Source organism: Toxoplasma gondii, chromosome IX (assembly GCF_000006565.2).
Source record: "Toxoplasma gondii ME49 chromosome IX, whole genome shotgun sequence".
NCBI lineage: Eukaryota > Apicomplexa > Conoidasida > Eucoccidiorida > Sarcocystidae > Toxoplasma > Toxoplasma gondii.
The window spans coordinates 3550017-3566567 of NC_031477.1; the positions used below are offsets into that span (position 1 = coordinate 3550017).

Consider the following 16551-nt stretch of genomic DNA (forward strand, 5'->3'; position numbering starts at 1 on the left):
CTGGCAACACTTGAGAGTGGAAAGGCTACGAATCACCTGGTCATGTAACTTTGCTCCGTCGAGTTGGATTATGTTGACCGTAATCAGCTGTCACGTTCCTTTCTGGGAAACAGATAAACGCTTTACTTTCAAACTCGTGGAATTTTCCTGCAAGTATTTCAAGAACTTTACGAAGAATGTTGGAAGGCATGCGCAGCTTAAAAACAGAAACGACTTCGTGCTGAACTGGCTCTGGTCCGGGTTGAGAAGAGTACAGAACTCAAAACGTATCGGGAGTTGCGGTACACGCCTCTCCATGGAGCTCTCTTTCGTTAATGCGGCACACGAATGTGTATTTAAACGCGGTGCAACACTTCTTTGATTGACTGCTTACGATACTTTCCAACAAAGAATCGTGGCTACTGGGTCCGAAATGGAAACAACCCACGACACTTCGCTGAAAACTGGCACGCTTTGTACGGAATACACTTTGAAGTATCTCCTTGTGTTTGCGCTAATGGATTTGGTACGGGGCGTGTCAGTCAAGTTGTCGGCGCTTGGGTACGTGGTGAACCCCGAAGCAGGGCGCGTCGCGTCCAGTCCACGTTTCGCATTCGCTTCTGATGTGAGTAGTACGCAGACAGATTTCCCCAGTGAACAGACGCACGGAGTGCACAGATCGGAAACGAGAGAGACTGAGTTGAGAAGCAGAGGTGACAGGAAAGCACAGACAGCGAGGACAGCGAGGCAGGTTACCAAGCAAAAACGGGGTTTGTGCGCATGCACAGAAGCGTCCACGGGAACTGGAAGAGGCGGAGTTTGTTTCGAAATGAAGGAAAAGTGAGCAGAAGAAAGTGCGTGGGGAGAGCTCGCCTTCAGTAGAGCTTTTTCGTTTGGTCCTCGCTCGAGGAACTTGGACAAAGTCGGTGAGGTTCAGCAACTCTCCGGCTTCTTCCACCCGTCGCACTGAAACTTTAGAACACACGACTACTCACGGGAAGAGAACGTGCCAGCGGATCCGAGGACACTTCCTTTCGCGGTCAGTTTCGTCGCTCCTTCGGTCTCTTCTTCCACGAAATCCAAAAATTCATCTCCGCCAACAGAAATTCTGCTCTCTGAAAAGGCACGCCAACAAGCGAAGGCGACATCTCCGCATTTGTTCGACGACAGACCATGCCTCGCATGTATCAAGAATCAAGAACCTGTTTCTAGGCATGTGTAGTGTGTGTCGAAGCGCGTACATATATTTATGAAAATATCGAGAGCGTAGATACGTCTAGGATTCCCACTGTGATGCGTTCACCTGTAACTCCTGTTTCTCCGCACAGGCTGCTTGTTTGTCGAGATCGAGAGCAGAGTCGAGCGAGCAGATGTCCCTGCGTGTTTACATTTGAAGCTTGGCTGCGTGAAGAAAACCACTTTTTCGCTCTTACGGTCCTTGACGTATCTGTAGAGTTTCCGGGTGCCCTTGTAAGCCTGTTCAAGGAGCAGAAGGGCGGGTCCGAAGATGTAGACGACGATCACCGAGTAGTACGCTGCGGTGTACGTATCCTCTAACTCATGCATGTCGGCGAAGAAAGGCGTCTGGTTTTTCCACTGCGGAATTTGCTTAAAATACTTGACCACCTGGCTGTATGCGGAGTCCGTCGAAACCACGAGAATGTTCCAAGTCGCTTTGTTAGACAGAGAGGCAGGAAACTCCGCAAGCAGCTTCTGCTCCAACTCCTTCGCATCTGTGCGCAGCTTCTTCTCAGCGCGGGATCGACCAAAGAGAATAAAAGTCCACCAATCTCGGTCCTTCCACTCCTGTCGCAACCGCAGAAAACACGAGAAAAAACACAAGAAAGAAGTGCATTCGATTCACCTCTAAAAATCCAGAAAAATGCACACATCGTCATGGGCTCAAATAACGCAGCCACACAAGTATGTGTACTACGTGCAGGTGACAGTGTCCACGAGCAAGAAGCAGAGCCTGTTTTCGACTTCCTCGGGAGACCAAAACTACGTTTTGAGGGAATACTCGGGACGAGAGAGAAGCCTGCGATGACGACGGCTGCGTAGAGTCGCATACGTTCGCCAAGAAAAGACAGAGGCCTTCAGGGACATGTTGGGTGTCTCAGCAATTCCATCTCGTTCTCGTCCCCCACTCGCCTCCCCATGTCTCTCTCCCACTTCCTCTCATCTCTCAGGCAGTCGGAGACGATGGAGACTGGGCACTCCCAAGCGCTGGCGGCACAGTGTTGCTGTCTCTCTTGGAAGAGCTACGAACGAAGATCTCCCAGAGACAGTCCATTCGCGTCCTCAGCAGGACTATATTTCTTGCGACTGACGCAAAAATGTTGGAAATGCGTAGAGTACCCAACTCAAGAAGCCGTCGCGCAAAGAACGGTCGCTCGCATATCGTCAGTTGCTATCTCTGTTTCTCCTTTACGTCTCTTCCTTCCTCTCTATCTTGCTGACTTCCTCTCCCCCTTTCCTCTCTTTCTCTCTCTTCCTCTCTTTCTCTCTTCCTCTCTTTCTCTCTTCCTCTCTTTCTCTCTCTTCCTCTCTTTCTCTCTCTTCCTCTCTTTCTCTCTCTTCCTCTCTTTCTCTCTCTTCCTCTCTTTCTCTCTCTTCCTCTCTTTCTCTCTCTTCCTCTCTCTCTTTCACAATCTCTCTGTTCCTTTCTCTCTTCCCCTCTCTGTATTGGTTCACGACTGTGGCGGGGTCAGTCTCGAGCTTCTCTTTCCGAACTGATCCAGGAGAATCTCTTTGACGCGAAGGCACGCAGTTTCTCTTTGTTCCTCTGCCGGCATGCCGTGTATTGCCAGGATCCACTGGCAAGTTGAATGGCGCTGCTTGCCGCGGTTCCACTGAGAGTTTCGTTAGGCTGCCACCTGTGTAGGTCGCGCAGGAACAGTTTGCGCGTCCAGACAGGGTCCTTGTCAGTCCAGAGAACGGACCTGCTTCGGTTCGGGTCTGGCGAAGGGAGACCTGGTCCACATGTGGAGGTAGTGGTGGGTCTTTAGTGCCATGAATCTTGGACTGTCTTCGTAGAAGGTTTTGTAGAAGGTGGGGGCGAGTTCCTTTTCGCGTTCTTCGCGCGCGTGTTCAGCATCCTTCGGGACACCGGTTGGGCGGCTTCGCTGGACCTTGATCATCACCGTTTTGCCGAGCAGGACGCTGCCTAGGAGCTTGTAGAGTTCCACCGGCAGCCAGAAGAGCCTTTCCGCCAGCGCACTGATGTCCGACAGCTTGGAGCGCCCTACGCAGAAGTGGGGAGTCTCGAGAAGCAGCATGCGCTGGATGAGCGGGACATACGCCCCGCAGGAAACACTCGCAACCAGTGCCTCGTCGACGTCGTCCATCTTCCCCTGCTTCAGCAGTGCCTCCTTGCTGTGCTTCTGGAGAATCTTGCTGTAGTCGAGATACCCCAGAGGAAGCAACACAACGTCAGGTTCGAAGCCAGAGAAGTCCTTGACCAAACTCGAGGCTGACTGAGGCCCGACCACTTTGTCCTCGTCAACGCACGTCACACACACATTCACCTGCTTGCCGTGGAACGGAAACGCAAAGCGACAAGACGTCGGAGCAGAAGGCGAGAGAGCAGAAGATGGAGAGAGAGAAGGAGAAGAATCGGGGGAGGGAGAAGGAGAAGAAGCACGGGAGGGAGAAGTTCGAGGTGACGACGAGGTGGGCTGGCGGTGAGAGGGCGAGGTCGAAGAAGAGGAGACAAAAGAGTGAAGATAGCGAGAGGAGGAGTGACAGGAGAGCCGGAAAGCGGCGCAGGGTACAGACAGAAACCGGAGCTGATTCTGGCAGCCTGAGAGAGAGAGAGACTGGGCGACGAGAGGCAGAGAACGAGAAGAAGAGAGGAAGCATGACGAAGAGGAAACGGAAACAGAAGGCACAGGACGCAGAGCGGCTTTCTTGACAGCCCAGGCGGACCGAAACAAAGCTCGAGCAGAGGTTTCATCGACCTCTTTTCCTCGTTCTTGTCCCGAAGTCCCCTGTCTCTGCTCCACTCGTGTCGTCGCCGCCTCCCTCCCTCTTCTGTTTATGAAGAAAAGAGTACGTCTCCATTCTTCCGGTGTATCGACCGCCTCTGGACGTGTCTCCTCGACAGACACAATATGCGTCAGTCTTCTGCGTGTCGTCCGCGGCCGTTGACAGAGCGCCCGATGCTTGGAGACAAAACGCAAAGGAAAGCAAGACGACGAACGGAGGAGGAAGGACGAGCAACCCTGGGGCCCCATTCTCCCTTCCCGTTGAAGACAAACGAAAACCACAGACGTTCTTCGCTGGGATTCAGGAGTGAGAGGTTCGGTTGTGGAGAGACGCAAGAAGGCAAATACGCAACACGAGACTGGCCAAAGCAGAGCGAAGAAGGAAAGGTGTTTTGGGGGGGATGGAACCGTCTTAAAAGAGGCGAGTAAACGTGGAATTGGCGAAGATTCACACAGGAGGGACTGGAGAAAGATGGAGAAAGGAGGCAAAAACATGCGGGATGAAATTATGCGCTCTAGAAAACGCAGACAGATTGGCGGCGAAGGTCCAAGCGATTCTGCTCGTTCGAGAAGAGCCTGTGAAAACAGCGAGTTCCTCCTCTTTGTTCAAGGGAAAAAAGGTCATGGCAAAAGAACAGGAGTGACAAAGACTCCCTGAGAGTTTTATGAAAACCCGTTCAGGGCACTTGGACACGTCATAGGACGATCTTTGCCAACGATGCTACGACGGAAAAGTGAGACAACCGGTGACAGAAGAGCGGGCTTCCTGTCAAAGCCAAAAGTGTGCGCATGCAGGTGTTCCGAAAATAAACTCTGATTTTCAAAGTTGCAGTGTGTTTCAAGTGGTTGCCAACACAAGAGGAACTCACAATCGACGGAAATTCGTGACCATGATGGTTTGAACCTCAGAACTGCATGCAACGTAAAGAACACAGATGACATGCGGCGTGTGTGCTCCGAGAAATCGCGTAAAACGCCAAATATGGACACAGCGTCCCTCGCCTTCCCTCTTCGTTATGTTATTCGAAGGAAATGCATGAAACCGGTTTAGAAAACCCGTTTTCTCTGACACTTTACGGTCACACAAGTGCCGGCCCTGTCGAGATGTCGAAGCGGCTATCCTGACTGCATGCGCGAGTCAAAGCGTGCAAGTCCAGATTGGTGAGAAAGGAGTGAGAGATCAGTTTCCGTCTAAAAAATGAGCTTCACGACGCTGTATTTAGAATCAAACCAGTGGTGGCTTGAAGCAGAACACTCTACATCAGCCGGGCTGGCACAGAACCTGAGACACCGTAGGAATTTGTGCGTGTGTGTGAGAGGCTTTCCGTCTGAATGTTGTTACAACGAACGAAAATGAATGATGCAAGGGCACGTTTCTTCGGAGTTGCTCGGGTGTACACGGGCATTTTTGAGACGCTGTGAAACAAAGAAGCTTAAGGTTGCGTACGAGTGAGGCGCCAGTGTGTAGACGGGATGTTTGTCGCGAGCTACACATGACGAGAAAAGTCAGTGAAAACCTGGGAGTGAGGACAGGGTTGTAGCATGCGAAACGAAGACAAGCCGAAGAACTGAGAGAGAGGTGGGAAAAGGAGAGGCAGTACGAGGTAAGTAACGTCTCTTGCGAGATGGGTATTCCATTAGCGACAAGACTGTCGCGCATACAGGCGCATTCGAGACGCTCGAAAGCAAAGAGTTGCCAGGATGTACAGACTTTGTCTCGCTTAAGATCGAATGAATGAGATTCATTACTAGTATCGGTCACTGGAACCACATTTCCTGGGGGAATTCGGAGAATATTCAGAAACAAACACGAACGTTCGAATTGAACTTCAGTGCGACCTAAATTCCTTCCCACAACATAGTCCCGATCAAGAGGAGCATTTCGTGGATGAAACGCTTCCTCGTGCTCATTTTATCACTTGCCTACACTTCCACGGTAAATCTAACCACGCTGCTGACGGAAGACTTGCCACATGTTTGCTAAGCGTTTACGGTTGAAGTGGCTCAGCCTACCGTGTGCGATAGCACAGCGTGGGGGACGTGGAAGAGTCTTGAGTCTGCAACTGAATGAAAGATCTACGTTTGTGTTTTATGACACCGCATAAAATTTGACTCACCAACAATTTTTGTCAGGCTGTTCGTGCACCATTGACCCTCACTTGCAAAGCAGAATAGCAGCCTGAGATTGCTCTGACGGCGCTGCTGCTACAAAGGGCTGGTCTCTCAGCGACCAGAAAGCATTAAACACGCGAATGGGTGGGTGCAATGCCCCTTATACGTCAACACGGTAGGAACGGGAACTGCAAGGTGTCAGACACTGCTGCCAAAAAACTTTTCTTTATCCTCCGTTTTGTGTCGCAACGGTCCTAACAGATCCGTCTCAACAGTCTGCGCTGAAAAAAACGTCTAGGAAAACTGCTGTCACGCAATGCGTGGCGAGTTTCATTCTTGTCGTTTCTCGGCCCTGAATCTGCGTCATGACATGCACAGCTGTTTATTCGGAAAAATCTCACACAACATCCACATGAGAGCCGATGGCACAGTTATTTCGCGGAAGGAGCCGAACCCGCTCGTTAACTGATTTACAGGATCAAAACGTGTGCCACATTTGAAGGTAAACTGTCGCATCCTTGTTTGTTTTCACCCTGGCGAGCATTTCCTGGTTTTCCCAAGCAACTGGAATCTTTATACACACTGAAAGGCAGACGAAATTGGTATGGCGACTCATTTATAACTTCCAACAAGATAGGACAGCTAAACAGAGCGTTACCCGGTACGAAGAAATACGGAATCCCCTTTTCGGCAATTGATTCGGCGAGAAGTGTTCAAGGACGAGAAAAAGTTTATACTACACTCCGTCAAGACGCCTTCTACGAGGGAAAAGGCTGCATTCTTTGCCTCTACAAGCAACCAAAGGAAGAGCAGAAACTGCCAGAGTTACTTATCGTTTGTTGTCGCCACGAATCATGCACACACATCGTAGATTAAATTATGCTCTGTGCTGCGTGATACCTTGATTAGATGTGCTGTCTTTGATGATGCCGTGAATGAGGCGTGACCTTAAGTTTCGCATCTTCTCCAGCGATATACGATACTACATCGTTAGGAAAACTCGGGGAATGCTACCAAGGCTGGACACACGAAAACCATTCACTCATTGGTTTTCACGTGCCTCAGCACAGGCAAGACGTACATGAATGCCAGCGTTAGCTTCGCTTTGTTCTCGAGCCCAGATTGCTTCTCGGCCTAAAGTCTGCCACCCCTTTTTTACAAGGCACCTTGCTTTGCGATGCTGGCCACCGGCAGTTGACCCCTGCCGTTGTTTTCATCGAACAAAGGCGCCCCACGAGAACGCGAAACTTTCCAAATAACGCTGTGGTTTGAGATCGGTACAATTCTGCGGTGTATGTACAGCTTTTCCAAATGAACGACGCGCGAACCCGTTAACACACAACTTTTTTGCAGGAACTAACATGCACAGACGTGGCGAATGTTACGCACAGTACCTGTGCGCGGTGTAAGCGCTACACGTTTGTTTTCGTCTGCTGAACTGTGGGGGAATTTCTGCGAAGACACTAGTATTTGCAGTGAGCGTGTACTGGTTGCAACCGAAAGATCTGGTGTGTTGCTTGGCGCCGAATCGGAAGGTGTCTGCACAGACGCACAGCTGGCTGGCGTTTTTTCAGCTAAGCTAGCATTGACGAACGGAGTTGTCGACGTCTTTCGCTTTTTGTCGGCGACTCTGTAAACGCGAGTTGTGCTCGTTTTTTGTTCTTGACCAGAACCAATGTGCAGCGTACTTCTTACCGTCTGCAGCCGTCGTCTAACAGGGGTAACGCACCCCGAAGTAGATACTGTTGACGGCCAGGTTTCGCCGCCTGACGCACCGTTTTCCCTTCCAGATCAAGGCGGTTCTTTTCGCGTGGCACCGGCGTACACGACAGCGGGTGGTGGACAGATACGGTCGGCACGCGCTGCGCAGAGGCGAGCAGCTTTTTGTGGCCGCGGTTTCGCGCGTGCCGGCCTGTACCGTGCGAGCAACGCAGCTTCAGAGCCAGCTGGGAGGCGATGAGGCATTCCACGCGTGCCGTCCCCGAATTATACGAGAGAAAGGGTCTCGAGCAGTTCCGGCTGGAGGTGATCGGCGCGGAGCCTGGCGCTGGATGTAAGTCTGTCGGCTTTTAAAAAAAGAGTGTCCGTATTTTCTCGTCAAATCGCCATTTCAGAGGCTTGTAGAAAATTGCGTGCACAGGAGCGCGCTGCCGCGCCTCTACTGTCTTCTAAAGGCTTGTTTCCCCAGAGGCGCAGCATCAATTCTTGGCGCGCTTCCCCGCCCCGGTGTCACGTTTCTTCTTGGCAAGGTGCGCACAGTTCACCTTCCGTCGGGCTCACCTCCCGGTTTTTTCTGAAAATAAAAATGCGTGTCTCTGCAGCCCGGCGGCTGCGCCACAGGCCAGCAGAGGTGGGATCTGTCACACCAGCTATTGCAGCGGCGAAGAAGAGCACCGCAAACCGGTTGGTCATCCAGAACAAACCGTCTACCAACGTTTCCGTGGATCGCCAAAAGAACCCAATGGCGACTGGAAGCAAGACGCGCTCGTCCAGCTCCAGCAAGTCCAGTGGCAGCGCAAAGAAACCCAGCGCCGTGAAACAGCACGCAGCTGCTGCACCCAAGAAAACCAGCAAGAAAACCATCAGTGTAAGGCAAACTGTCCTCTACACCTTCACCCTGATTGGATTGCTCTGGTGACCTCGACTTTCCTGCCGTAGTCCGCCTGATGCGTGCAAGTTCCCCCATCAGTGGAAATCCTTTGATTCAGAGCGCCATGTTTCTAAGCACTACTTAAACTAGGGAACGTCTTTTTCTTTTGTCAAATAAGCGGCATTGGAGCTTCCAGAGCGGTGTTGGGAAAGGCGAGGGTCGGACTGCAGGGGGCATTGCCAGAATGGATATACCTGCCTTTAGAAGACTCAGGATCTACAGCTGATGGATGCCAAATCCATAGCGGGACGTTTGGGCAGTTGATATAAGTTCCCTACTAAGGGAATGTGTGGGGGAGGGGGCAGGGAAAGGGAATGTGTTGTTTCTCAACGCGGATTAGTAAAACCCCGATGATGCAACTGCGAGACTCGACAAAATGGCATTGGCACGAAGCGATGGGGATGCAAGCAAGGATAACGTTAACAAAACACGAATTCATCTAGAGATATTAGTCATTTCTGTATGGAGCTCGTATAGAGCTAGCGTCTGCCTCAGGGTATATACACAGCGCAGCACACGTGTTTGAGGCCTTATGTGGACGCATGTGACTTTTCTGTGTGTGTTGTCTGCACAGAAGAAGGCGACCAGAGGATCCTCGAAGTCGGCGACCAAGCCGTCGAAGGCATCTCTGGTGAAAGCCATCAAGGCTCGCGAAGGCAAGAGCTCCCAGACTGCAGAGAAGGGAGGAGTCTTCAACAACGAGGTTAACTTTGCCTCCGCAGCTGCCTCTCCGGCCCACTTCGCCACCGCGGCAACCACACGTGCTGCTTCAGCTTCTTCCAGCCGTCCGTCTGCTAACTCGCCCACGAGCACTTCCAAGTACAACGACGCTCGCCGATCGGGGAGAAATGCCGCTCCTGAGCAACGATCCACCGGCTTCTTCGGCTGGTTGCGCAGACTTTGGGGCTGAGGAACGAACCGTGAATATGGCATCTTGAGATGTCTTGGTCCTTTGAGTAGTGTCGATCTTTCCAGCAGTGCAACGTACAGAACCAAATTCTGGTGCGTTGGCCTTAACTGCCAAGATGACGGAGGAAGTCGGGCGGTTGCCTTTTCGATTTCCGGCTGGTGTCCGCTCGTGAGACCGATGGTGTGTGTGCCCAGGAGCGTGTTGTTTTTACAAGCTTGGGAAATGATCTTGTCAAAATATTTGAAGAGGTTAACACTCAACTTGGCAACTCAGTGCTGCAGAGCAAGGCACGCGGGTGGGGTGCTGACGGGGTCTGGCGAAGAGGCAACCTCGAGACGCCACACCGGGACGAAACCAAGGCAGGCAACACGTGTGCTGGCGGGTGGTGTGTGGGATTATCTCATAAAACATGCACTCCTGCTTTTCAATCCTTTTCGTCTGTTTCCCGTCCCTCTGCAGTCTTGTGAAAACAACGGAGTTTTCTTGGCTTCGTTTGAGTCGTGCATACATATGCTCATGCACTTCTGCAATGCTATTGTTAATAGTTCTCCACAGTATGAGATATTCGGACTATAGTGTACTGGCGTCACTCTCTTCTTCGAACTGCTTTTGCAGTGGTACGCGGCCTTTGGGAACCACATTGCAAGAACCAGAGGCTTTTCTGATTAGAGCAGATCCTACACTTTAACACGTGCTGGTCGCGGTATGGGTGCAGGGGCGGAGGGTCACCGAGCGTTGTAGGGTTATTCGTTTCATTCCACCGAGAATCGAAGAGCAGGGCAGACTGCGTAGAGTGCAAAACAAAGAAAGTAGTCGAGCTCCTGAGCCTCCGGATGTGTGCCAGGACCTTCCACAGCACTGGCAGGTGCTCACACTCCAGCGGACGCGGCTTCTGTGTGAAGGCAGTCGAGAGGAACAGATGTGCACGAGTATTCATACAATTGTTTCAACGAATGACTAGGCCGCGACGTCACAAATCGATAGGAATCATGGTGAGATGTTTCCGGGGGATAAAACACTGTAAATTCGTTGATGTATGCGAGCATGTGGTCGGCAAGCGCAACTCAAGGTAGTTGCCATGTTTGCGGTTGGCGAAGGTGAGCCGTTTGTCATGCCAGAATCGAATGTCACACGGAAGTTGTGGTATCGTGATTTGTTGAGGAGCCTGATCAGCGGCTGTCGCTGGAAGTGCCTGTGGACCGTGCGTGTTTTGTGGAGGGTTCAAGAGTTACGTTTCTCGAAATGCCGTTCCTTAGCATTCTTGACGCACTACGAAAGGCCAAGCAGACGTCACTCTACATGTGGGCGCCGGCCGCCAAGGACGTTGGGATGCTCAGTTCCTGCGTCCCATAGAATCTTTCTGTCTCAGACTCTGCAGGATCAGCGCGTGACGTTCTCTGCTAGTCTGCCACCCTCTGTCATTGGTCCTGTTTCGTTTCACTGAGGCGTCACTTTGCGTCTATCGATCACCATCTGTGTTAATTGACGCCAAGGTTTTTAAACAGCAGTGTGCGTTTCAGCTTGGAATACCAACACGGCAAGACAGTGTGACTATGAACGCGGCCATGCGGACAAAAGCCTCGTACGCGGGCTCTCCCGTAGGTGTCAGCACCACAGAAAAACATGGCTGCACTTGAAAAGGACGCCTACTACAGTCTTACTTCGTAGTTCTGGTACGGGCGGCATGTGGTGACACCGTGGAATGCCGAAGAAAACGCATTCAAGACACATCCGTGGTGCCCGCAGGCATGGAGTAACCAGCAGCACAGACGTTTTCCTTTGCAACAAAAAAACATAACCACTAAAGAAACGACTGTGTTATGACTATTCCTACCCGATGCAAATTCGTCCTGTCAGTGAAGCAGTTCACGGGAAACAAGGCCTGCGAAGAGCTTTTTCGATGCCCTCTGTGCTACCACGAGCTTTTGCCCCGACGCTGGAAGAGCTGCATTCTCGTACATACCGCAGCGGAACTTGATCGTTGTATGCTGCGTGAGTACGACAGAGTCAAGACACTTGAGTTTTCGTCGGGGGACGGAGTCTTTCCCTGTGCCTCGATGCTGCGAGGTTGCCGGGAGCGTTGTCGCTTTGGAACGAGCTGATGTCGGGGCAACCTTCCAGCCCCCACCCAGCCCACCTCCTGGATGTCACTACCTTTCTTTGCGGGGCACCGCCTAGCTGGAAATCCCGCGAGTTGCGAAAGTGGACACAACTGGTTTCTTTGTCTCGTTTTCTGCCCGAGACTCTACGGTTCCTCGCAGTTGTCTAACCTGCAGCCGCTCTGTCGTGAGGAATACGCTGTCTCCCGCTGGCTGCCGACCAAAAGCCGAAGAAGCAGGACAAGAGCCAGCGCCGCAGCGAGACCCGTCTTTCCTGTTACACTACTGAATCCCGCGTCTTAACTCTTTCCCTTCCCATTTTCCTTCCCGCGCTACTCCAGGAGAACTTGGAGGCGAAATCGCCTCGCCGACGTCCTTGCCATCGTTCCTCCCCTTCTTCTAGCTTTCGAGAAATCTCAGTGGGCATGAGTTTCAATTTTCGGCCTCTGCACTTTTCACGCAGGCAAAACTCGACCCCGACTGTCCCTCCAGCTCTGCTCGAGCGCTGAAGGTTTGGACGAACGTCGGCCGGAAGAACCAAGATGGAACGAAGGTACGCCAGAAAACATTTGAATGCTTTGGCGATCCCGCCGTCGGCTGCCGCAACAGCCTGAACGGTTTCTCGCGACGGAAGAGCTCGCCTCGATTTCATAGGAATCCTGGCCTAAATGCTGTCATGAGATCTGCAGTCTTTGCTCTCTGCTTCTGAGGCGCTCACGTCCAGGGCCGTTTGTATCGTCATCACTCTCTAAACCTACTAAGTTTCTTCGGTTTTTGTCTTCCTAAAGGTCTGCAGCGTGCGTGTAGCACGTCTCCCGTAAGGCCATTTGAATTTTTCGTAGCGTTTCTCGTTTGGCGGTGGGACACTTGTGCCCCCTGGGCGAGCGTTGCGGACTTGTGTGTCGAAAGCACGGCTTTGCCGGAGAGAGCCGTTCCCCATCGCACTTCGTTCTGTATAGACATCGAGGCATTTGAGGTGTCTCGCAGTCGTTTGTAGAGGTCCAGGAACTCGCGCGAAGGCAATCCGACCATGCCCGCTTACGCCGGGATGTCTGCAGCCGCTAGGGATCCTGCCTGCGGGGTCGTAGGGGACGCCCCTCCGTGTGCTTCGAGCAACGGAGCGATGAGAAGTCTGGGACAGCGTCTTTCCCGACAAGACGATGCCTCTGGAAGCTGCGGATCAACTTGTCCTGCCGCGCTCTCTCCGTCGGGTCCGGAGAAGCTCCACAGTCTGTCCCCGAGAGCGAAGAGTTGCCTCTCGGATTCAGCCGCTCCGCCGTCGGCCAGTCCCCTGACGCTGACTCGAACCGCTGTGCTTACTGGTTCAGTTACCTTCCGTGAAGTTCCTAGAGCAGGGGCTGAGGCGACCTCCAATGGCGTGGTCACCTGCATCTGCAGCGAATGTGTTACGCGCTTGACCGACGGCTGCTGCGCCCGTTGTGGTCGCGAGTGTGTGTCCGCCGCGACTTCCACGGTCAGTCCTGCGAAACGCGCGCGAAAGGAATTGCGACCGGAAGACGCAGCACTATCGGCCACCGCCGGTCCTTGCTCGAATGGGAACTGCATCCAGCCGTGCGAGTACGCAAAATCCGCCCTCGTCGCGGCGTGTTCAGGCTCTTCCGAAAAGATCACGCAGAGTGCTTCTGCCCAGGTCCCCGCGAACTGCGGCGAAACTGCCAAGTCCGGAAAGAACACATTCCCGGCTTGGTGGTCCGAACAGCGCGAGCAGCTGCTCGGCCAGCAGCGGCGACTCGCCAGCGCTTTGCCGTCGATACACCCGACGGCTTTCACCGCCGAACAGGCGGAGTCGCTCGATGCACTGACACGGCATGGTTACCGCGTGATTTCCGGAGCGACTGCGGAGCCGTTCGCGGATTTTGTCGATCGGTACGACAACTTCATTTTTGATGTTGACGGAGTTCTGGTCATGGGCAGCCAGCAGTTCGCCGGCGCGCCCGCTGCCCTCCAGGCCTTGCGACAACGAGGCAAACGCGTCATTTTCTTCACGAATGGCGCCAGCAAAAGCAGGCGAACCTGCGTCGCGCTGCTTAGAAAAGCTGGATTCGAAGCTCACGAAGAGGAGGTAAGGAATGCAAAACACGGGGCATAAAGACACTGAACTGCATCTTGAGCTCCTGGCAGTTATAGTCGCCGTGTTATTGAAAAGGGAAGCACGCAAATATACGTATGAGTGTGCCTGTGGGACCTCTGCGTTTGCGCCTGTGCCGCTCACCGCTCTGCGTTGGTTTCCTGATTCTGTCGGAGATGTTTTCGGAGTGAGTTTTCTTCAGATGATCTGCACGAGCTACGCGGCGGCGGAGTACATGCGTCTGACACATCCGCACGTGAAGAAGGTGATGGTTATCGGAGAATGCGGCTTGAAGGAGGAGTTTCGAGAAGCGGGCATGGTTGCTGTGACGGCTGAAGAACACGCGTCTTCCCCGGATGCGCCTTCGCCAGCTCCGTCGATTTCTTCGGAACGCGATTTCCTCGATTTGACGCGGGCACTCGATCCGTCCGTCGGCGCGGTTGTTGTCGGCTGGGACCGGCAGCTGTCCTACGTGAAACTGTGTCTGGCTTCTCTGTATCTCCAGAGAAACAACGGCGCGCTGCCCTTCATTGCAGCGAATCGCGATGCGTACGACGTCATTGGGGGCGCAAAGATGCCGGCCAACGGAGCCGCAGTTGCCGCTCTCGAGCTCTGTTCGTCTCGGCAGGCTGTGTGTGTTGGGAAACCGAGCGCCTGGCTTGTCCAGTTTCTCTTCAGCAAGTACAATTTAGATCCGAGCAGAACGGTTGTGTGTGGAGATCGGTTAGACACAGATATAGCTTTCGGGAAGTGCGCCGGAATCGACTCCTGCGTCGTGCTCACCGGGTGCACCACGGTGGAACACTTAGTCGGAATGCCACCCACCCACCCCAGTGCCCCGACGGTCGTTCTGCCACACGTGGGGCTCCTTCAAACCCTCAAGTACGCAGACACTGCGAAAGCAGGCGTGGTAGCGGAGAGAATGCAGAACGGAGACCACTGCGCGTAGCCGATGATTGAAGAAAGAACCGTTTTGGGAGGCGGGACAGCTGGGAGAAGCAGCCAACAACCGACGTCAATCTGTCCGGTGTCTTGCCCGCTTCGAGGGCCTCGGAACGCTGCCTATGGGCAGCTTCGGGCGCGACGCCTTTGTGTCTCGCAGGGGGTCGGAAGAAGAACAGACACGACCCGGGATGCGACGGAGCATCCCAGGTATTAGGTAGACGAAAGGTACACAGTTGGTGGCCTACAAATCCGTGTCAGTGCACGCTTCGTGTCACACAGTGTACAGTGTTTCACGCGGTTGTTGACCTAGGGTTGTCCGAAACGGAGAACCTCGACCGCACGCTGTCTCTGAAAACAGCCGCCTGGTCCGCAAATGGAGGGAACCGACAAGACGACTCGCGGAGAGTAGGGAGTGGGGAGAGAGGAAGCGAAAGAGAAAAGAGAGGAGGAACAGGACTGTCCCCGCAACGGGTTCCGTGCAAAAGGTCCCAGCATTCGGTTGGGTGCCCTCCTTCGGGTTGTCTGCTTTGACATGTGCACCATTGCAGACGTACAAACGCATCTCTACACAGAGGAAGCGGGGCAAGAAGCAAGAGAAACAAAAGATACGCTTGGGGCTTTACAGCGACGAATAGAAAGTGTGCATACTTGCCTCCATAAGCATTACAGGGTCGAAATTGGATCAGGAGAACACGTCACAGCCAGAAGTACAGGAATTTGGGTACTCCAATCAGGAGAGAAACACATACTAACAGCCAGAAGACGGCAGTAAGAGGGACGACGGAAGGGAGAAGGGGATATTAGGCGTTGCCGTGGAGTATGGTATGTTGTCTTTGTTTCTGTTTTTACCGGCCCTGACCGTCGTCGTCTGTGTTCGTACGAAGGAGAAACACCCATCATGGTGCGGGTGCCCTCCGACAGTTTCTCGTATACATAGTTCAGTTCTGCAATCATTGAGTGACATGCCTTATTAAGACATGTTCTTTGTCTGCCGTTGCCAGGCAGGGTTTCATAATTCGTTTTTGAACGCAAAGAACCTCTCTCGGTCAACATCTCTGTCTTGCCTCGGAACGACTTACCTACCGAACGGAGCCGACCTGCTTTCGGATTCCGTTTGTCTCAATACGGCAAAAGTCCGTCGTCGGTTTCCTAACGAAAGTGAAACTTGCCCTGTAATTTTGATTCGGGAGCCACGCGATTCAAACTAGAGGTTCATTCACAGGCTCAGCCGTGTCGTGGCCACCCCCCGTTCTCTTGTTTTCCTCACCAAGGACCGATAAACTGCACCTCTGCCTTTTTCTTCCACACAGAAAGGCAAGCCTTTTTGTCGTCTCTATCTCGAAGGTCGTACCTCCCAGAACTCTGTAGTACAAGTGATCATACGATTGTCTCCACTCTTGCTCGCTTTTTCCCGGAAACAAGCCGTGAGCCTCAGCCCGTTTCACGCACACGCTTGATGTAGTGCTGTCTTTCCTGACAAGTAGATGAAGCCCGGCGAACTCCCGTTATCCTCGCCGGCTACTGAAGAATTACAGAGCTGCTGGTTCAGTGTTACTTGAAAGAGAACTATGTTTTTCCTGGCTTCCGGGAGACGCTTCCGTGAATATCCACTTTCTGAATCAGCCTCGTGCTCAGCAGCGAAGAATTCGCAATAGGGTCTCGTTAGCAGAATGGAGCTGCATAAGGCCTTTGCTTGGAGTACACGGTTTTTGGAGAACCACGATTAGCGAAACGTATTTCTGTTCCCGAATAAAACCAGGGATCGTCAGTCGAAGGCCTCG

General features: G+C 52.8%; 3 protein-coding genes across 3 annotated transcripts; 2 read left to right on the forward strand and 1 right to left on the reverse strand.

Annotated features, from left to right (window-relative positions):
• Window positions 1–367: 367 nt before the first annotated feature.
• TGME49_289960 (hypothetical protein) lies at window positions 368–4796 on the reverse strand. The gene is made up of 3 exons (XM_018782099.1): window positions 2922–4796; window positions 1283–1785; window positions 368–1094 (listed from the first exon to the last, which is right to left on the reverse strand). The coding sequence occupies exons 1-3, from the start codon at window positions 4458–4460 to the stop codon at window positions 1067–1069; spliced, it is 2070 nt and encodes a 689-aa protein (XP_018636423.1). The 5' UTR covers window positions 4461–4796; the 3' UTR covers window positions 368–1066.
• Window positions 4797–8030: 3234 nt separating this feature from the next.
• On the forward strand, window positions 8031–11401 carry TGME49_289970 (hypothetical protein). The gene is made up of 3 exons (XM_002368381.2): window positions 8031–8130; window positions 8399–8664; window positions 9302–11401. The coding sequence occupies exons 1-3, from the start codon at window positions 8034–8036 to the stop codon at window positions 9635–9637; spliced, it is 699 nt and encodes a 232-aa protein (XP_002368422.1). The 5' UTR covers window positions 8031–8033; the 3' UTR covers window positions 9638–11401.
• A 71-nt stretch (window positions 11402–11472) lies between these two features.
• Window positions 11473–15899, forward strand: TGME49_289980 (HAD hydrolase, family IIA protein). The gene is made up of 2 exons (XM_002368382.2): window positions 11473–13819; window positions 14028–15899. The coding sequence occupies exons 1-2, from the start codon at window positions 12767–12769 to the stop codon at window positions 14772–14774; spliced, it is 1800 nt and encodes a 599-aa protein (XP_002368423.2). The 5' UTR covers window positions 11473–12766; the 3' UTR covers window positions 14775–15899.
• Window positions 15900–16551: the final 652 nt, after the last annotated feature.

Excerpts from the sequence above, each read along its gene's own strand:
- TGME49_289960 (XM_018782099.1), bottom strand. The coding sequence starts at position 4,460 with ATGTTTTTGCCTCCTTTCTCCATCTTTCTCCAGTCCCTCCTGTGTGAA. Across the intron at positions 1,786-2,921 it reads CCAGACCCGAACCGAAGCAG|GAGTGGAAGGACCGAGATTG; the intron begins GTCCGTTCTCTG and ends CGGTTGCGACAG. Across the intron at positions 1,095-1,282 it reads CGGAGAAACAGGAGTTACAG|AGAGCAGAATTTCTGTTGGC; the intron begins GTGAACGCATCA and ends GTGCCTTTTCAG.
- TGME49_289970 (XM_002368381.2), top strand. The coding sequence starts at position 8,034 with ATGAGGCATTCCACGCGTGCCGTCCCCGAATTATACGAGAGAAAGGGT. Across the intron at positions 8,131-8,398 it reads CGCGGAGCCTGGCGCTGGAT|CCCGGCGGCTGCGCCACAGG; the intron begins GTAAGTCTGTCG and ends GTGTCTCTGCAG. Across the intron at positions 8,665-9,301 it reads CCAGCAAGAAAACCATCAGT|AAGAAGGCGACCAGAGGATC; the intron begins GTAAGGCAAACT and ends TTGTCTGCACAG.
- TGME49_289980 (XM_002368382.2), top strand. The coding sequence starts at position 12,767 with ATGCCCGCTTACGCCGGGATGTCTGCAGCCGCTAGGGATCCTGCCTGC. Across the intron at positions 13,820-14,027 it reads TCGAAGCTCACGAAGAGGAG|ATGATCTGCACGAGCTACGC; the intron begins GTAAGGAATGCA and ends AGTTTTCTTCAG.